This window comes from Cydia splendana, chromosome 14 (genome assembly GCF_910591565.1).
Source record: "Cydia splendana chromosome 14, ilCydSple1.2, whole genome shotgun sequence".
NCBI classification, from domain to species: domain Eukaryota; kingdom Metazoa; phylum Arthropoda; class Insecta; order Lepidoptera; family Tortricidae; genus Cydia; species Cydia splendana.
The window spans coordinates 9,763,463-9,784,798 of record NC_085973.1 but is presented as its reverse complement, the minus strand read 5'-3'; the positions used below and the strand labels follow the sequence as shown (position 1 = coordinate 9,784,798).

Sequence of the window (21,336 nt, the reverse complement as noted above, 5' to 3'; positions counted from 1 at the left end):
TCTCAAGTCGACGCGTATATTTTTTTTTTAAGGTGTCATTTTGTATTTTTATAAGTTAAAACACATCACGTTTAAGAGATTAACTAACAATCAGTCCTACTTAACCTTACGAGGTCAAAGATTCGTTGAAGATCTTACTTTAGAAACAATATCAGTCGAAACATTAGCTCCTTACTCGTAACTTGCAATTAAAATCTAAACACCGATTGCTAAAGTACAGTTTGTGATGGCTTGATTATTGAAACTAATAACTAAGTAATATAAATAATTATAATTAGATCTCATAATTTAATGTATTTAGAAATTTTAGCACTTCATCGTGCGTATTTTTTAAGGCGATGTAATATGACCCAATCTATAATTATTTATCTCAGAAAATCAGCACAACTAAAAAAATACTATACAACGATTTACAATACAATCAAAAGTGAGATTTCTTGCAATAACGCCTAGAAACCGCAAGGAAACATTTGGCTAAGTACACTATCACTAAATCGTTTCCTACAGCTTTGGTATACCCTGCACAGTACTACGCTAGGTCTGTCAGCAACCGACCAATGGACTTGGAATATTGATTTAAAAGAAACTATGTATTTTGTATAGAGTTACCTTAAAATAAAAGAAAGCTAGATACATTTTGGTAGAAATTGCGTGGTAAAGTATGATTTAGTTTAGGCATACACGGATGAGAAAACAGAAAGTGGGGTACATATTAGCTTGTTGCAAAGCGATTGTAGTACTTACATCCATATAAGTATATTATTTTAAAGAATCGGAATGTAAGTCGTGCCGCTTCGGTCATTTTATTCGGCACAGTTTTTAAAACACAAAGTTTTATCTGTTATATTATAAAATTAAACTTAAAATTTAAAGTAACTCTACGCAAAACGCTCGTCAAAACGCAGAGCTAAATAGCGACCGCAAATAATTAAAATTAACTTACGCGTAAAGCTAATAATGTAAACCGGGCCGAGTTCGCTACAAAATATGAGGTATATTTACTATCCTTGGAACACTTCACTTCCGAGTCGTAAAAACGTCTAAAATGCACCGGGTCAGAGGTCAATTCAAACTCGCAACAGACATCAAAATGTTATATAAATATTGTAATTTTGTCCTCATTCGCCCGTGCGTCTCGCTTGCGCGTATGCGTGTACGGACAAGACCGAGCGAATGATAACTGACATCATTTAGACATAGTTTCGTCGTCAGATGCACGTTCGAAGTGGCCTATTAGAGTCGAGATCACGCGACGCCGCTGTCCTGGACGTGGGCGCGTTTCTTGTCACGGTGGTGGTCCGGGGTGGACTTCAAGATGTCGGGCTGGCCGTGCGAGGCGCGCGCCTCGGGCCGGTTCGACGTGGACGTGTGTGAGCTGAGGGTGAGCGTGGCGTTGCGGTCCGAGCCCAGCGTCATGGTGGTGGTGTGGGAGTTGATGGTGTTGTGGTGCGTGTGGTGGGAGTGGGGGTGCGGGTGGGGCAGCGTGGAGGGGGAGGAGTGCGAGGCGGGGGGGTGCGGGCGGCGCAGGCGCTCGTGGGGCCGCGTGAGGGAGTTCATGAGCGGCGTGCCGGGCTGCGTGGCGGGCGGCCGGGACAGCGCGTTCTTGTAGTCCGCTATTAGGTGCGTTAGCTCCACCATCTGGAATAAACATACCACTTTATGCCGTCATTTTTCGGTATAAAACACATCACCATTCTGTACACGTGAATAATTACTCTGATCAGAACTCAATCATTAGACGCCTGTAAATCGCATCAATGTAGCCAATTTACATTCCTAACTTCTTACTATCCTTCTAGACCAGCCATACAAATGAAAAATCCAGAATTTGTCACTGAAATTTGAACCTATAGTGCAGGGAATATAGGTAGAGTTGGTGGACTTAGTAACCAACTTGGAGAGCAATCCAAGTTAAAGCGACTTATGGCGGTCACGACCCTCAGCCATGAGGTTTCGACGAAGAAGAAGAAGAGAGGTAGAGTTGATTTTGGTTTTGTTTGAAAATTGAACGAAACAAAACAAATGCGACTCTATTCCAATTGAATATGATTTAAATTTCATCGAACTGAATAAGTACTATAGGTAGGACCTTGGGCCTTAGGAGGCTATAAACCCGCTAATCAAAGTTCAAAACCGAATTGTTTATTTTTCCTGACTCACCTTAGGTTTATTGAGACTGATCAACATCTTGTGCACGGGACTGGTCGCGTCGTCTGCGTCCGCGTCGATGAGCATCATCAAATCATCCTGCAACAACACATATTATTATTTCAGTTTATAATTTGTACATAATATATACAGGGTGCTTTTGTTATCACTGACCAAATTCTAAGAGGTGAATATGTAGGTCATACTGAATAATTTTTACTATGGGACCAACCCTGAACCCGCGAAAAAATAAATCTGCTGTTCTATAGAAAACATTCACTCAGATTCACCGCAATATATGGGGCGCGACAGCCTGTATATGGCGTAGTGGGACTACTTTAAAAACACAAATCAAAATATTTTATAATAATAATTTGATTTGTTTCCAAAGTTGAACACATCGTATATTTTACTGCCTTCAATACTGAAAATACACAAGAAAAAAAATAAAAGTTTATTCAGATAAAGTACGCATTACGGAACATAATAGTGTAGTAAATGAAGCAAGTGGTTGTATGGAGACCCATGCATTAATTTCTCAGTCGATGAAATTTGGCTAGGTTATTGTATAGCATGAGCCGAGACTAACATATAAATATCCAAAAAAAAAACACTCCTAAGTTAGGTAAAAACACAAATCTGATTATATATTGAACCGAGTAATTGCTCAGTCCAAAATTATTTTACAAAATAAGTTATTTGTATCAGTATGTGATACTAGAAAAAAATCTAAAAGTTTTGTCAAACATGAGAATATTTTTTTATGATAATTCCTTTTTTTGCCGCTCATTTTCTACGGAAAATTGCTCTGTCATTTTTTTCTTCTTATATAATCTTAGAATATAATTTGGCGCAGTGGGTAAGAAAATCCAAAAAAAATGCGTACCCAAATGTATGTATTATAGAACTATTAAAAACTGAGAGTGGAAATTTTTTAGATTTTCATTTTGTAGGTATAAAACGGCAATAAAATGGCATTCCAGTGAAAAAATTAGACTGAGCAATTTTCCGGTCCAAGACACGCCAAAAAATTATATTTTATTAATACTGGGATTTCTGCTGGGTTATTTTTTTGATATTTCATATATTGTTGCAATACGTTACATGAATATGTCCGGTGAAGAAAGTTTGAACGGAGCATTTTTCCGTAAAAAGTTATTAACGATTTAAGACTTTAGGTATTTACTTTAATTCTATTATTATTATTCTTTGGAAATTTATAGAATACTTTTTATTTATTGATACTCTATCATACTGTAAAGTTTTTTCTGGCTGAGGAATTACTGCGGGGTCCACTACCTTTATTTACTACACTATAAGACGTTTGGTCTTAAATAAGACATAGAGACAGGGAATGTCAATTAGAGATGCACCGGATATTCGGTTACTATCCGGTATACGGCCTATTCGGCCATTATTTTATCATCCGGCAGGATACCGGATAGTGACCTACTATCCGGCCGGATACCGGATCGTAACTTTGCTTGATTTCGGAGTAAACAAATTGGATTTAAGAATCAGTCACGATCATAATCGTACTCGTTTATTATTTTAAAACAATTGAAACATTCTACTCACTTTCACGCGCACTCATTTCGTACCTAGAAATGAGTCGGCGCGAACGTTCACTACGAAACAGGTCAAAACCAACACAATGCGCATCCGAAGAACCGAAAAGTAGGTATAGTTCCGCCGGCCGAATATTCGGCCGATGGTCAGGCCGAACATCCGGTATCCGGCCAACAACTATCCGTTGCATCTCTAATGTCAATGAAACAGAACAAAGGTTTAAGGAACAATCATGTTAGAATAGTAGATTATTAACCAAGGGATGATATGACGCCTTTCACCTGAGTTAAACACTCTACTTCTCATTTCGAATACGAGGAAAGTAAAATACGTTTGTTTTTTTAAAACATGACTAATAATAATTTTTATGGCAATTGCTTATGGTAGAAAAACCGTACTTTGAAAGTAAAATGCTCTTGTGCAGAAACGTATCACTTTCTGCACACCTTTTAGAACAACAATGACCATCTTTCAGAGCATGAGAAATGAAAACAATGAGAAGTAGTAACCTGTAGGCCGCCAAACAGCCCGATGGAGCTGAGCGCGTAGCGGCCGATGACTGACATGGACGCTAGCTCCAGAACTGTCACCCCGTCTTCTGACACGGCTAGCCACGCCATTGACAGGTCTGGCTGCTTGATCTGTACACAAACAAAATGGAATTTTGAATAAAAATTTAATATAAGAAGGTTCCAAATTCAAAACTGCAAACGGCATCCTATTTGGTGTAATACTTTTCTTTACTTATTTAATTTGCTGTACGTAATGTATGTTTTTCCGCCAAATAAATATTTTCTATTTCTATTTCAATAATGACAAGGGGGACTCAGGAGGCTAATAAATATATATGTATTAGTATTCTGAAGTTTCAACACATTATGAAATAGGTATTGCAAAATACAAAAATTACGTAGGAAAGTTTAATAGTACATTATTGTCGAGGCTCGGAAGTAGCTACTTGCAGGCTGAGGATTCGTTTTAAACGGACGACCTTGTGAGTCCGTTTAATTGAATCCGAAGAAGATGCTTTTCTCAAAAATGGTGCAAGAAATATAAATATTATCTAAATATTTTACAGAAACAACGTTCTTACGTATATATTTTCACAGAAAAAAGTAGAAACAATTTGGAAACATTTGCATTGCCGCCTTTTAATAAAAAAATAGAAGTGTATTTTTCTGCCGAAATTACAGGAATTGTCGCACATGTATCCAACAGAAAGTTGCCACTGTATCGACTGGATTATCTAAAACATTTTTTCAACCTCTATCCCCTTATTAATATGATGCTCTTAGCTTTTAATTATAGTGGCACCAAAATCTCTGAGTTATCTTTTTCAGTAAAGAGCCCATTAATTTCTTTTTGATTCATAACAAATGTATTTTTTATTGAATTTATATGAACTTAGTTGACTAAATGCTGAACGTTAGCGTACCCTCGCCTGGAAGAGCGTGGCCCCAAAGAAAGGCCACTTCCGTGTGCAGTTGAGGTAGATCCGCACGCAGTCCGACGTACTGCGGCCTTTCAGCGCCGTCCATTTGCTGCGCAGCTTCTCCTCCACTTCTCTGTAAGAGTAAACATAATATTACTACCCCATATACACATACACACAATTCACCTAACTTACTATCCTCGACAAAGTTAACTGACCCTTCTGATCTGGTTAGGATTTTATAAGATTGTGTTGGTTTTTCAATGGCCTACATATCACTGCCCCAATATTACAGGGTTCTACGAGTATGTTATATTTTCAAGATAGTTGAAATTCGACTTAATGTCACTTTGACAATGTTCAAATTTCAGTTCGATAAAAGGGAAACATAGAACCCTGTAATATTGGGGCTGCGATATGTGACAGAACACATACAAAAAAGAGTCAAATTATAGGCGCAAAAATCGATCTTCCATAGTTTTTTCAAATTTCGCGTCAAATTTTACTGACAAAACGGTTTTCCAATAAAGCATAAAGCCCTTATTCATAAACGCGCTACAAACCTCAATTAGCTATTAATCGTATGTCCTTATCTGTCATTTAGACTTATGTATTTGTAAGAAAGGGATAAAACATAATTGAACTAAATCAGGCCCGTAAAGTTTTATGAATAACGGGCTAAGCCCGTTAAGTCAACTTACGATTTGAAACTAAACACAACATCTTATCAGGTAACTAGTGATAACCCATAGACCCCTTAAAAGTATCGAGTGTTGTCCAATGTGTATTGCGTCTCACATTTTGCTTAATGAGAGAGTGAGACGCAATGACATTGGACAGGTGGAATACCACCCATACATATTATAAAATATAAGGATATAAAGCACATGGCTGCGATCCATTACGCGACATCCGGTACGAGTAGGTAAGATTGGTTACCTGAGCTCGTCATTACTGAGCGTAGCCCGATATCGGTAAGGGTAGAAGCGGTGCGCCAGCGGCTGGTTGTGCGTGCTGCTCGAGGCGCAGTAGTCGCCCATGTCGAGCTGTGCCATGAGCGCGCCCAGCTCCGCCGCCAGCTCGCGAGTTACCGGGAACCGGCCTGCTACCACTGCAAAAAATATCATAAATTCATTATATAAGTGAAAAAAAAAACGCTTGAGTATAAATCCAGCCTAAGAAACAAGGTAGAAAGAGTAAAATAAACACACCTACAGATATTCACTATGACATATCCCTTGGCGTTTTTATTCAGCATAAAGGTATTGGGATCATCTATCCAATAAATGTATTTATTTCTGTACAAATTAATTAAGTCAGTTCCTGTTTTGCTCTTTTGCCGTTATGGTATTGCTGGCAGCTAAAGCTGGAAATTGAAACAAAAAAGCAAATGTAAACGCCATGTATAACATGCTGACTACTATCGGTCTCCAAAAAAATTGTCAAGAGAGACACGGTCAACCCTTCGGTTCTCCAGTTTTCTTTCACGGGGTTTATCAAACACCGCCTATTTCTGTGCGTCAGTCGGATCACTCGAGACCTCTTGAACTTTCACGTCCCTGAAATATAAAGGGCTATAAAGGGCTCCCATGTGAATATTACTTGATAACTTACCTTGTTGGTTAACTTGATAGCAGAGTAACAGCCGCTCCTTGTCAGTCTCGGTCCGCAAGGAGCTCTTGAAATACAGCCTGTTTCTGTACGTCAGTCGGATCACTCGAGAGTTCTCGAACTTTCCTGACCCTTTTTCGCGGAGCGCTGTTTCCCATTTTGATATTACGTCGCATAACTGGAAATGTGAAATATTGTTTTAGAGGCATCTTAAGTGTTCACGTATTAGTCATTCACATACCTATATTCAAGAGCGAACTGATGGAATTTAAGTGGCAAAACGTTCAAGTTGAAAATATGTAATTGAAAAATAAATAAATTGAAGCGGATTTAGAAAACTTATAACTTTGTATTTCAAGATGAAGTTAGAATATTCGTAAAAAATTACATAGGAGTCGTTTTCAAGATTTTTAACAACGAAAACCATAAAAACGACACCCTTGCCGACTGTTATGGTATCCGAACTCTAAAACTTGCTTTACCTTCTTATCGGGTTTGATGTGATGTTCTAGATCCTTCTCTATCGGGTCGTCGCTGAAGAGCGCGAAGCCCGAGGCGGTGGCTTCGCGGCAGCCCAGCTCCGTACTTAGCGTCGCCAGGAACTCTTCTACCGTCGTCGACCCGTCGAAACTTATCACCTGTTTACAACATTAAATATTTTAAAAATAATATCATGTTATAGAAAAATGAAGTCCCAACTTAAAATCCTGACCTCGAGCGCTTTAAGACGGTAAATTATAAAACGTAAGAAGCGTTTCGCGTAAAAGAGCCTTACTACACGACTGTCAAACCGCCCTGACCTTGGTAGGGACTCAACAGAATTTGGTTCCCAACCACGGTCGGAACCTACCAAGGTCGTAGTGGTCGGAAGGCTCGTTGCCGACCGTGTAGTGTAGTTAGAGGTTTAAGTGTCCAGATTGTTTTGTATACCTGGTAGGTGTTGTTGAGCATGTGCACGGGGATGGCGTGCGGCAGGCAGTGGTGGTAGGGGTTCTTGAGCAGGATGGAGAGCACCTCCATGCGCGAGGGTTTGTCTTCCCGGCCGCCGTTGCGGATGGTTCGCTCGAGAGCGCGGGAGCAGTAGGCTGCGTATTTGCCGCATTCCGTTCTGGAAATATAAGGTTGTTTTAGTTTGTATCAAAGACATATCTAACTTCGTATAAGACGAATAAAGTCTAAGGAAAAAACGTGCCTCGGAATTCAAGTAAAAGTCATTCTCGAATAGGTGGCGCACACACCTTTAGCCTATTCTCGGCTAGATGGCGTGACGAAACCGTTTCATATTTAACAATTTTAACACATAGATATCAGTGAATGAACATGGATCAAAATTATATAAAAATAATAAAATCATTTATCCATATATATACATATTTTGATAACTTTATACGTTTTAATTTTGAGTTTTAGTCGTGTGTCGATAGATGGCAGTAAATTTACAGTGACTACGAAATTTACAATGACAGGACCCCTCTATACTATCTATTCTTTTTGGTTTGTATTTATTTACAAACCAGTTATTTATATTTATTTATTTATAAGTCACAACATACATACAGTTATAGTCATACTTACAAACTAAACACACACAAGTTATTAACTAAATATTGCTGCCGCTCCTAGACGCTTCCGGTGCAAAAGTGCCCATAATACTCGCGGCATTGCCGCGCTGGATGGCTATGGATAGTCTTTGCACCAGAAACGACTCGGAGCGGGGGTCCTCCCCCTTCTGCCTAAGCCGACGGCCTATGTCGCGCACCATGTTAGTACGGTTTCTCACATTGCATCCGCCCCCCAGCAGCCCGCCGTTTCTACCGCGAAAGGGATAAAAATGTACCCTGCTCCCAGGGGGGCATACTTTTGCCGCTTCACTGCAGCCTGAGACTCGGCCGCCGCTCCAGCCGCGCGCAGCGTGCGACTGATATGCGAGGCGGCGAAGGTGCTGACACACGTAGCGTCCCACACCAAGCACCGCCCTCTCTCCCACGGTACGAGCGTTAGCCCATCAGGCCTTTTGCCATCCGTGCGGCTAAGATTATTTATTTGTATTATTTTTGGGTTTATTTATTTGTATTTGTTTGCATTTTGGTATTTTGGTACGCTACTTTGGCGTTTATTACCCATACCCATTACACTCCAACTGCGTTCTGCGGTTTCCAACATTAGAGTTAGACCAAGAAAAGTCTGCAGCGATATTGATAGCCCGCGCATTGCGTTATTTATACCTCATAATTTCATAGAAGTTTGACGTTTAAAATGACACTTGCACTGCATGGGCTATCAAAATCGCTGCAGATTTTTCTTGGTCTAACTCTACCATTTTGCGTGGATCTATGATATAGTCTCGCAAAAAAAATTGTTAGTAGAACAAGGCGCGATATAGAAGCAGAAATTTGCCGCCCTGTTCTAATGGACAAAATTGGCTTATAGTTAGTTTAACATAGACATAATCAATACTCTTCATTTAATTCAGGAGATACTCACTTGTAGTCAGAATGCCTGCTAAGGTGTAGCTTTAGATACCACAACAGCCTGTTATTCCGCGGCACGAACAGGCTTACAGCCAGCGCTAATAACTGCCACCCTTGTACGAAGCTGTAAACTAAGATACACTCACTTGGAGTCATAATGCCTGCTAAGGTGTAGCTTCAGGTACCACAACAGCCTGTTGATCTGCGGCACGAACAGGCTTACAGCCAGCGCTAATAACTGCCACCCTTGTACGAAACTGTGTATACGTACGCGGGAAAAGTCAATACTTATCTCTAAACTAAGATACACTCACTTGGAGTCAGAATGCCTGCTAAGGTGTAGCTTCAGGTACCACAACAGCCTGTTGTTCCGCGGCACGAACAGGCTTACAGCCAGCGCTAATAACTGCCTCCCTTGTACGAAGCTGTATGCGTACGCGGGAAAAGTCAATACTTATCTCTAAACTAAGATACACTCACTTGGAGTCAGAATGCCTGCTAAGGTGTAGCTTCAGGTACCACAACAGCCTATTGTTCCGGGGCACGAATAAGCTTACAGCCAGCGCTAGTAACTGCCACCCTTGTACGAAGCTGTATGTTGGTGGGTTGCTCTTGCAATCCACGGAGAGTAGAGGCGCCTGGAAAGTTCCATAGGTTATGGTGAATTGATAGAGATTGCTAAAGACTGGCTTGTTTTAAAGGTAATAAAACAACTAGCAAAGTTATTGTGTTTATGATAAAATACAATTAAATAAAAGTTTAGATATGTTAATTTTAAAACAAAGTTAATCGACATATCGCGAAAACACATTAATTTTGCTATTAGGACAAGAAATTTATTAATTCAAAATTTGTTAGTATTTACTTTTTCTAGTTTCCTATCACTTTTCTCGCTTTGATTAACTCTAAGTTGCGAATAAGTAAATAATATATTGGCTTCTTTTTCTCACGATACATCTCTTGACGCATAAACTATTTTAAAATAACGCTATCTACCGGGCGTTGTACACTTTTGAATTCTCACATTAATAAAAACGCCACCTATCGTCCGTGTGCGAAGCTACGCACACTTGACAAGCAACTGTCACATTAATTACACCGCCATCTGTGGCCGGCGCTCAGGACTACATATATTCTCACACACAGACAAGACATCCTCCAGACTGAGCATAGTAGCTCTACCCCCTCTGCCATAAATACGGTAGTTTTACTCCATTTTCGAGTCGAAAGTGTCTTTGTGTGACGTCCGTGTCTTTGAACGGACCAATCACGGCACGGGACCTCGCTCACCTCGTCCCCCGCACTCCCGTATTTTTGGCAACATCGGTTTCATGAAATAATTGCTCTAAACTCCGTCTAGAGTATTCCTAGTCTATGTTCTCACATTGCTAACAGTGCCATCTATATTTCGTTCCCAGAACTTCGTGTACCTGTATCGAGCTTGGTGAGCCTCCGCTGGGCGCGGTGTCGCTCTTGTTGTCGCCGCCGACGGACGCGGCGCCGGTGTCGCACGTGAACAGCGATTGCGTCGCGCATAGTAGCAGTTGCTGTACAAATGAAATGTTGGTGGTCTATGGGAGGCTACTGGGGTATTTTAACTACCTTCTTATAGTTTAATTTGCCCGTTACAGAGATTGGAGTTGGTTAGCTTGTTAATTATCAAATCATTACATTTAATTGTGATTGGTGGACGAACCGGGACTAAAGTCTACACAAACCCTTGTTGTGAATATAGTTTGCCTATTTCAGACACTTTTTTCGATTTTAACATATTTGACAATTCTAGCCAGTAATAATAATAGTGACAGCGTTTTCTGAGTATACTATTTTAAACACATTTGAAATTAGTGGAAATTCTGTACTTAATTTTGCATAGAAAGGTTTGATATGCTTATATATTATAACGTACTCACGCTTTCAATTAATTTAATAAAGTAACATTGTGATTGAAGGATGTCAACACATGTGTATGAATGATCCGTGACACAAACATACTCCGGAAACACATAAGACCGTGAAGTTGACAATGTGCACACAACAAATACAATGACAGTGTGTACACTTTAGGGATTTACGGAATGAAACAACTCTATGCCATTTTATTAAAACGATCAAATACTGTTCTTCTTTTCTCCAAAAGAGCGGCGCCTTAAATAATTTCAATCTAACATAAACAAAAAAAACCTAAAGTCCAAAAATACAATTGTTCGATTGGTACCCTGCTAATCAATTAATTATCGAAAAGTTTACAAAAAAAACCGTCGGACTCGCCTACCGAGGGTTCCGTACTTTTTAGTATTTGTTGTTATAGCGGCAACAGAAATACAACATCTGTGAAAATTTCAACTGTCTAGCTATCACGGTTCGTGAGGTAAAGCCTGGTGACAGACGGACGGACGGACGGACGGACAGCGGAGTCTTAGTAATAGGGTCCCGTTTTACCCTTTGGGTACGGAACCCTAAAAAAGTAGCGCCATCTTGTCCAGGAGCTAAAATCACGTTTACTTTACACTGATGCGAGTCTCATTAATCCATAACATAATATGTTACTAGACTGTACAGACTTTTTGCTACCACTATTATATTAAGAATAAGATTTTTTTTATTTAAAAAAACAAAGCTATTTTTTCTCTAAATAAAGCTTTTCTTCAAAAATTTAGGGTTTCAAGTTATAACATTAAAACGCCATCAAAACCAGTGAACCTTCTGTTTTCTGTACCAAGTGCAATTTTTTTTTCTGTGATGAGTGAGACTTTAAAATCCCAATGGAGGTACAGACACTCTAAGCACATTATTGTGTTATAACCCTGTTTTAAAAGTACAGATAACTTTGTCATAATAATACTTTTCTGTACATCAGTTAGTGCCAGTGCTATACGCTATCGTGTTTTGTGCTTTTAAATATACCCAATACACCAGTCCTTTAGCTTATTTCACCCAGTGAATATATACAGATGTAACGTCACCCACGTGTATTCATATGATTCAGTGTAACTGCATAGTATGTGTGTGAATTATACTTAAATAGTAATTGCTCAAGAAATAGCTGTTTTCAACCAGTGCCCAAACACTAATGTTGTCCAATAGCTGGGTCCACACAGAGCGAGCATACGCGCGAGGCAATTTCCTCGCGCACGAAACAGCCAGTGCAGACGTGCCTCGGCTGAGACGGCACGCGCGAGGCACGTCTACACTGGCGTTTTGTGCGCGAGGATATTGCCCCGCGCGTATGCTCGCTCTGTGTGGACCCGGCTAATGCCAAAACGCGAATGCTATAAATAATCGCATTGCTAGAAACTTATAAATTTTTAGGTATTAACCCTTTAAGGATAAGGCGACAAATAGCGTAAAATACTATATTGGATAGAATATACAGGTTAGAAAGGGCACTGTTTTTCTAAATAGTATTGCCATAAATGTGTCAATACAATCTTAATCAACAAAGACTAATATAAGTCAATTTATGAATTCGCTGTAGGTATGCGTCTTTGAAGGGTAAAGGAATAGTTTTTAACAAAATACACAAGTGAAAACGGCGCAGGATTAAGACACATCTATATACAAATAATGTCATATAATACTTAAAATTTCAACTTGATTCTTATACGTAAGTACATATGTATACTAAAAACACACTATGCAATTACACTAAACAATTTATCTATATACTTACCGTGCACACCGGAAGATAAACTTTGAACTAGATAATAATAAGGTATATAGTTGTCTAAACAGTAAATATAAGGGTAAGGCTAAAACTTGCAACGTCAACCTTTCATAACAAAGGAAGATCTAGTGCGAAGGGCGATGACAGAGTATGGATGACAACAAACATTCCCTAGGTCTAGGAGGGGCAACATTCTTGGAAAAAGTATAAAATAAAATGGGGGGAAATTTACACCAACATTCCATTTGAAAATTTGCAACAACAGATACATATCGCTTTCACTGCACTGGCAACATTTAAACCATAGATAACTTTTTAAAACTATGGTGTTTCTATGAGTTGCCAGTACTATAAGATCAAGTTGGAATACAACTTTTGCCCTTACACAATTTTGATCGTCGAAAAATAATAGTGTCTAAGAAATTTCGCATATAATAAAGAAGCCAATAAAATTATCACTTTCACAATTCCAAATTGATCAACCACGAGACATGAAGCTTTATTTTTTTAATAGGCAACACACAAAGCTGACGCTAAATGGCTTGTTAGTGTATATTTACAATTAATTTCTGAACGCAAAGAAATGTTTTTTTTTTCAAAGCCTTTTAAATCGTGGCTGCCGGTGTTAAGCGCGGAAAAGTTCACACTACAGTATGAGTGCTAGTGAAAAAATAAAAGACCGGTGTTCGAATGAATGAGAGAAATGGTGACAGTATGAAAAAAGCTTTAAAGCGTCGCCATAAGCCGTTGCGAATATAAAGCGAAATAATTTTTAACCAGTACTCATTTAAATTTCAACCTTAATGCCAAAAATTTATAATTCAGAACCTAAGTATGTATTGTAATAAAAGTTGTATTTGCTATTGAGATCAATAAAGTGTGGTTTAAATCAATACTGGTTAGACTTTATATTCAATGGAGGCTTCCATTTCCCGATTATAAAAATTGTATATTTTCATTATTGCATTTTATTGTACTTAATGTTTTTTTAGTGAAGCCATGCCATTTCATTATAATAACAAAATACAATTTAGTTTGATAGTTTCTCAAACGAATTTGTATTGAACAGCAAATTAAAACAGATAATGTTAGAGTGCTTTTAGATTGGCATTAGTTTCAAAATATAAATCTTATTTAAAATGCAAGTATTTTCTTATATAAAAGCACTCCACATTTTAGGCCCGGTCGAACGGTAAGAGTGGTAAATGGTATATTTTATTAACATCAGAAAACCATTATTTAATAATTAGGTGGGACTTTTTTTCGTTGTTTGTTTTGTTTAATTAAATTACCATTATAAACAATGATCCATCAGTACTGTCATATTGCTATCTTTTAATACTTGTAGGACGAGACAAATCTTAGATAACATCATTTATATAAGAATTGTAATGATCTTAATTAATGTTTTTTTTTTACATAAAATAGTCACAAAAATCATTTAAGTGTTGTTTTGTATCTGTACAATTCTATATTAATATATAGGCTAGAATAAGCGCGTAACATCCGAAGCTAATTTTATAGCTGCGTTCAAATTTTGTAAAGACGACTTCAAACATATGTCTACATATTTGCACCATAGTTTAATCTGATAACTCGCAAAACGTAAGCATATCTTAAAGTCAACCGTAAATTTAGCCCACCAAATAACCCATCGACCACCCTCCACCGCGACCTTGGAAAACCTTGCAACTTACATTCTTAAGCTTCTGCGCTTTAACGTTAAGCCTCTGGTGGCGCCTCGCGCTAGCGGGCGACGGCGTCGGCGCCGGCGCCGGCGTTACCTGCACGCCGTGCTTGCTGTGCGTGTGCGGCGCCGTCTGCCTGGCCAGGGCGGACACCAGCTCGTCCTGCAGCTCGGCCACCTCGAGGCACTGCTGCAGGGCGTTCTGCGCCAGCACCACGTGGTAGTCTATGCCGCAGTGTTCCACGCATACGGACATGAAGAGTTGGACGCACTGAAACAAGTTTCCACGGAAAGGATATTTCAAAAGGATACAATAAGATCAAACGTGCAAAGCTTAGTGCAGATGACGCTCCGGAAAATGTCCAGCTGTTCCCACCAAGTTCTTACCACTTTTACCACCGTCGGTAGCACCTACTGTATTTTTTTTCTCAGTGGTATCACGTAAGAAAAAATCCCACCTATTACCAGTTGCATCAACTTAGTGGTAACAGCTGCGAATAAAGGAATAAGAGAAAAGAGATTATTTCGAGTGTTAAGTGATATTTCGTAAGGTTTCATGTTTGAAGTTAACAACTTGAAATTTACCGCAAACCTTAATTGCTAGCTTTTCGATTATTTTCATGTAGTCAGTCTCAAACGTATTTGTTAGTTTCCTTGTATTTGTAACTTTTACATTTAAATATGATGAGACGGACCCTAGGTCCGTCTCATCATATTTATATACATATACTTTTTTGTTAAATTTAACATTTGACCTGAGGTCTGACGTCTGGCTGTAAAACGAACTTACCTTAAAGAGTTTTAGCGCTTCAGCCTGCAACGCTTCAGACGTTAGTGACGTGAGTGGCGACGAAATATGTTCTTTACTGTACAATAACGTCGGATGCCTCCAAAGCACGCAATCTGAAATAACACATAACATTGAATTAGCACAACGAAAATTAAGAAATTTGATAAATTTATCATACCTAAGGGGGCGTGTATAAATAATTGTATTTGATACATTTAAGTTTCTATCGCGCGAGAAATTAAAGTTTAAGTTTCCGAAGCGTACTATAGGGGCAACATTTGCTTCTTGGCGTAAAGGGTAAAACTATCCCAATACTTGTCCTATATAGTAGGGACCGTGAAATAACAAGTCAACGTAGAACCGAAGGAAGTATATTCTCTTCCTCATACTCTTTAGTGTACGCTAGCCCCTACCACACACATAAAGTACTCGATCAAAGCATGAGATGTAATAAAAGTTACTCACTCGGATCCCCGTCGGTCTCCATAAGTTTCTGCACTAATTGCTCGAAGTGCGTGCCCTGGCCCAGGCCGGCGCCGGACACCACGGTGAGCTGGTACAGCCACGAGTCCTTGTCCGCTTTCGTCTCGAACAGGAGGTATGTTGGTCCCTGGAATGTCACAAAAAATTGCATTGTCAACTATGTTTTCTTGCATTATCAAATGGATAGGATTCATTAGGCTAGCTCATGTTTTCTTTTGAAAACTTCAACGTTAAAAAAATGTAATGGAGTTCATCGCAATGCACAAGAGAATTTCTGACAATACAAACTACATTCAAAATCTATAACAATACTGAACAACTAACATTAACCACAACGACACCATTAATTTTAACCTATTGAACAGTCCAAATCTAAAAATGTGTATTAAATAAATTAAAAATTGTTTTCATTTTCCTCACTCTGTGAAGTGCGATATCGATATCGTCGCTGTTTGTCACCACATCACCGCACTTCACTAATAGCTAATACCTTTAAACAATGACGTAAAAATAAAATCGGCGATTCATTTGTGTGTATAGGTACTAAAGCACACATAATAACTGTAGTGTCTAACACGTCCAACCCCTCACATTTCTAGGTACACAGACACACTAAATACAGACACTACTCTACTAGTAATAAGTTTTCTCACTGACCCCAGTTAGTCCGAGCCCCAAACATAAAACAACTACATATATCTAGACACACACTACGTCCAAACACACACAAGTCTAGGCACACACAGACACTAGTAATAAGTTTTCTCACTGACCCCAGTTACCTGGTGCTGCGGGTATATCGCAACCGTCAGATGGTTCCGCCATAGACTAGGAATCCTCTAGACCCAGTTTAGAGCAATTATTTCATGCAACCGATGATGCCAAAAATGCGGGGGTGCGCGGGACGAGGTGAGCGAAGTCCCGTGCCGTGATTGGTCCGTTCAAAGACACTTTCGACTCGAACATGGAGTAAAATTACCGTATGCGTGGCAGAGGGGGTAGCGCGACTATGCTCAGTCTGGACGATGTTTTCTCTGTGGGTTCCGCGTATCATCGTTCTTCTCTTCCGAGCCCCAAACATAAAACAACTACATATATCTAGACACACTACGTCCAAACACACAGAAGTCTAGGCACACACAGACACTAGTAATAAGTTTTCTCACTGACCCCAGTTACCTGGTGCTGCGGGTATATCGCAACCGTCAGGTGGTTCCTCGTGTCATCGTTCTTCTCTTCCGAGCCCCAAACATAAATCAACTACATATATCTAGACACACACTACGTCCAAACACACACAAGTCTAGGCACACACAGACACTAGTAATAAGTTTTCTCACTGACCCCAGTTACCTGGTGCTGCGGGTATATCGCAACCGTCAGATGGTTCCGCGTGTCATCGTTCTTCTCCTCAGAGTCCGAGTCGGATACGTGCTCCACGTCCTCCACTCGGGCGTCGCGCATGTTTATCTGGCCCGTTGGGTTCTGTAATCATTCCAACGAAACTTAATAAGTGAAAAGTTGCCCGGGAGATAGGAGTTATGAAGTAAATCATTGAAATTATGACGAGTAAACTACCCAACAATAGCAATGAATAGTTGTCAGTTGCACCATTTTTTTCAAAAAGTGCAATTTGTTTTAAAACAGTGGACGGGAAAGGTAAAGGGGAAAGAACTATTAATCATTGTAAGTAATTTACTTAAGTCGACAAAATCTTTGAACCTTTGCCAATTATACAATGGCTTATTTTATCCATAATTACAACATACCTGGTCCCCAGGCGACTTGAAGTACAAAAACATCTTGCCGATAAGCACACACCAACTCTTCTTAGCGTGTCCGTTCTTGACTTTCGTCAGCCAGCCCTGAATAGTTGGCTTGTTGTCTTCTTTACTCAGTAGGAGTTTCGTCGCGTTTCGCCTTTGAACGTTCTGAAAATATAGAGAGTCACTTATTAATTGTAATTTCGTGGTTATTTTTGCGCAAAATCTTGCAGGACTCACCAAGACCTAGTGACCAATGCTATAAATGTTGTCGATTCGGTCATATTCGGGCCCAATGCCGTTCCTGTCCTCGATGTTTTCACATAACCACACGATACATACAAAGGTAATGGGTAGATGTTCGACTGCACTTACTTGCCTGTTCTGGTCAGCACAAGCCCACAGTTTGTTTCGGAGTACTAGGCAACAGCAAATCAAGAGTATGAGAGCGTGAGGTTTTTACCGATTAGATGTTATTTTAAGCCTAAGAAGTACCTGTAAAACTCTGATCCAATCCTCCATAGTAGCGATGCTGTCAGCCGTGAGGTAGTAGGTGCGACTTCCGGTGTAGATTTCGAAGGTGGCGGCGCCCTCGTTGCGCGAGATCTTGCAGGCCTCGCCGAGACCGATCTGACCTTGCGGCTTGCGGGCCGTTTCTGATTGCGACTTCCAATATGAGAGTGTGCCGTTTTTCAAAACGAACCTGAAATAAAAAAATATGAGTATTTCATCTAAGTTTGACAGATGAAGAACTTGGCGTCGTACGGTGACATATTTTTTGTTAGTTTGTGGAAGGTTTGCTACATTAGCTGGCAAATTCGAAGCACATTATCATCTTCCTAGCTCATGGTCCACTTCAACTAATCCCATGAATTGGCGTAATAGGAATAATGCGGAGTGAACTTAAGTGTGTTCGCCTGCCGCCACGTTATCGGGATTCAAAGATTTAAGTTAGTGTTTTTCAGATTTAATTTTAAGTATTTGTGTTTGTTGGAAATTTACCATCGTTTCCGCCACGTCTTGAGCTTCCCGCCCAGTTTCGCAAGATGGCCACTTTTTTCTAAGGCCTCATGCCTCTGGGCCGGCGGCGGCGCCGAGCGGCACAGTGAGGCCAACGAAGCCGACGTGTCGCACGACACCGCGTCCGGCGGGATCGCGTAGTCGTCCGACATGCCCGACTCGAACGACGTATCTACAAGAAAAAAAAAACCTATATAATCCACACTTAACGTACTTCGAAAACGACCAAAATAATTCTAAAATCCATCATCACAGAGAGAAAAAATATCCTGGTCACGACACCAAATTGTAACAGCCTACCCTTATTTCGCGCCTTTTTCTACTGAAATTGGCTTGCCAGAGTATACATATATTCCACAGTCTAATAGGAAGCAACTACACCTTTTAACTGTCAACTTATTTAAATAAATAAAGTAGTATTGATCTGTATCTGGGGGCCGATTTTTGAATTTCGAACGCTCGATTTCGTGTATTTCGTTCAATAATATCTCCACTATTAACCATTTCAATTCTACTAATAGAATTGAAAACGAGTGGTCAATACCAGTCGATTCCAAATTTCTATCGCTCGTATTTCAAAAATTAGTATTTCGCCGTCTTCCACCGATTTACGAGTGACGAAATCGAGCGATCGAAATTCAAAAATCGCCCCCTGCACTAATTAATTTGTTCATTTTGTAAATTTTACACCAATCACAAACTAAATTTGTTAATAAGTAGGGCTTTATTTAGTATTAACTATACTGCTATGGTTAATACTAAAGACCTGTTTTTTAACAAATTATGTATTAAGCTACAGATCAAGAGATAAATAATTAACACAATTACCTCTAGTTTTACTCTGTTTACTCGGCGACCCGCTACTCGACCGTTTAGCCGGGCTCAGACTAGAGCTAGTCTTCACGCTCTTCGACGGACTACTCGCACTAAGACTGGTGTCCGATGAACTGCACTGGCCGTTCGCACTGTTAGTTAACACTAGGCCATGGTTGGACGTCTGTTGTATCGAGGCGGGGAGGACGTTGGTGAGGTTCACGTTGTTGATTGGTTGGCTTGATGTTTGAGCTAGTTAAATAAAGTATACATTATTTAAACTATGATTTAAATACCAGACGGCTTCTATTGACGCCCATTCAAACGTAAGGGTTTGAGTGGAAGTCTAAAGGCAGCCTGAAAACTTCTTGGAAATGACTTAGATAGGTGGCTCACGCTGATTTTTACAAAGACTAATTCTAAACACGATCAAGGTTACTAGGAAATACTAAGATAAGGAATAAAGGTGATTTACCGAATATGTGATGTGGTGTGTTGTGAACTGTGACTCCCATGGAATCTTCACCGTCAGACGAATCATCTGACGAGTCGCCCGTGAATGGCATCGATCGGATCTGTGACGCTCGCTGAAATCCAAAATTTATTAGTTGAAAATGTGTCTTCATAAATTGGGTTTTAATTTGAAAAATAAATGTCTTCATTAAATTTTATTTCGTATTTAAAGTCTTCTTTTAACTTTTATCGCATTTTTATTTGTTCCGTCATTCCTTGATAGTATAATTAACATCAGAAAATCGGTTGGTTCAATGATAAGTACGAAATAATATTATACAAAACTTACTTTTGTATCAACTCTCATTTGTCACATGTAAGGACGTCTAATGGAAGCACAGCATGCTATATCATAATCAATTATATATATAGACGAACGCAGAACACTGCGTTGTAAGTATTTAGTTCATGTCACGACAGTAACAAAGCCATCGTGGACCTTATGTAAAGTTATTAGAGTTGTAAATGGTGTACTGACCCCTTTGACAGTGGCGTAGACAGGGACGGATATGTTCTGGTAACTAGTTGATTCGTGGACTGGTCGCGGACACGGCGGAGGACTTAATTCTTCTTCAACTGATTGTTGTAAACCATCGTCAGCCACCTAAAACACATGGATAATTGAATAAGTTTCGTTTATACACATTGGTTAGGTTAGATATTAAATAACTTTTGATTGTTTATTTTCAGTTTCAGGTAGATACCTACAAAGAGATACAAAGAAAAATAAACTAACTTATTTATAAAATAAAACTAAATTAAATTGGGGACTAAAAATCAGCGGACTCGCTGAATACCATCCATTTTACTACACAAACATTTCTAAATTCTACCTGATTTTTCATTCTACTTGCAATTCATTGTTTTTTGTGTTGGTATACAAATATCTTTTTATTTGATTTATTCATTGCGATAAAAGTGAGTTTAAGGGTAAAGATCAATGGCTTTTTTTTTACATATACATACATATAACATTCAATTCGCAATTATCATTGAATTCACATGAACTAATGGTAATAAGCATGATGTTCGGCAGTTAGACATGTGAAAATCTTTGATACTCAGCTCAAAGGCAGCTCCGAATACTTATATGTATCTGAAGAAGTGATTGAAATAGCAATGTTAAAATACACCTGGAGATGTGAGTGATATACCACTGACTAAACTTTGAGCGTTTCCATTAGAGTTACCTGGTAAATCTTAGCCTCCCAGCTGGGGAAGCGATGAAGCGGCGGCGTGGGCGGTCGCGGCTGATCTGACGCACACGATTCGCCCGTAGAGCTGCCGCCGCGGCTGCCCTGAACAACCACCGACGGCCCCTGCCACGCTGGCGTACGTTCTGGAATAGACATAAAATACATATAAGACG

The 21,336-nt window shown here is 39.5% G+C and overlaps 1 protein-coding gene across 1 annotated transcript in view; it reads right to left on the bottom strand.

The window, feature by feature from the left end:
- Positions 1-25: 25 nt before the first annotated feature.
- The window catches only part of LOC134796794 (uncharacterized protein CG43867), a 437,477-nt gene continuing 416,166 nt past the window's right edge, over positions 26-21,336 (bottom strand). The window contains exons 11-31 of the mRNA XM_063769015.1: positions 21,158-21,306; positions 20,446-20,571; positions 19,930-20,041; positions 19,470-19,706; positions 18,624-18,813; positions 18,117-18,324; positions 17,628-17,789; positions 17,212-17,343; positions 15,841-15,985; positions 15,376-15,488; positions 14,596-14,856; positions 10,662-10,778; positions 9,712-9,869; positions 7,691-7,868; positions 7,243-7,398; positions 6,764-6,938; positions 6,089-6,260; positions 5,153-5,282; positions 4,227-4,358; positions 2,161-2,247; positions 26-1,638 (exon numbers count right to left, since the gene is read on the bottom strand). Of these exons, the coding sequence (XP_063625085.1) occupies positions 1,246-1,638; positions 2,161-2,247; positions 4,227-4,358; positions 5,153-5,282; positions 6,089-6,260; positions 6,764-6,938; positions 7,243-7,398; positions 7,691-7,868; positions 9,712-9,869; positions 10,662-10,778; positions 14,596-14,856; positions 15,376-15,488; positions 15,841-15,985; positions 17,212-17,343; positions 17,628-17,789; positions 18,117-18,324; positions 18,624-18,813; positions 19,470-19,706; positions 19,930-20,041; positions 20,446-20,571; positions 21,158-21,306 (3,533 nt within the window). The 3' untranslated portion in view covers positions 26-1,245. The remainder of the gene's footprint in view (positions 1,639-2,160; positions 2,248-4,226; positions 4,359-5,152; positions 5,283-6,088; positions 6,261-6,763; positions 6,939-7,242; positions 7,399-7,690; positions 7,869-9,711; positions 9,870-10,661; positions 10,779-14,595; positions 14,857-15,375; positions 15,489-15,840; positions 15,986-17,211; positions 17,344-17,627; positions 17,790-18,116; positions 18,325-18,623; positions 18,814-19,469; positions 19,707-19,929; positions 20,042-20,445; positions 20,572-21,157; positions 21,307-21,336) is intronic.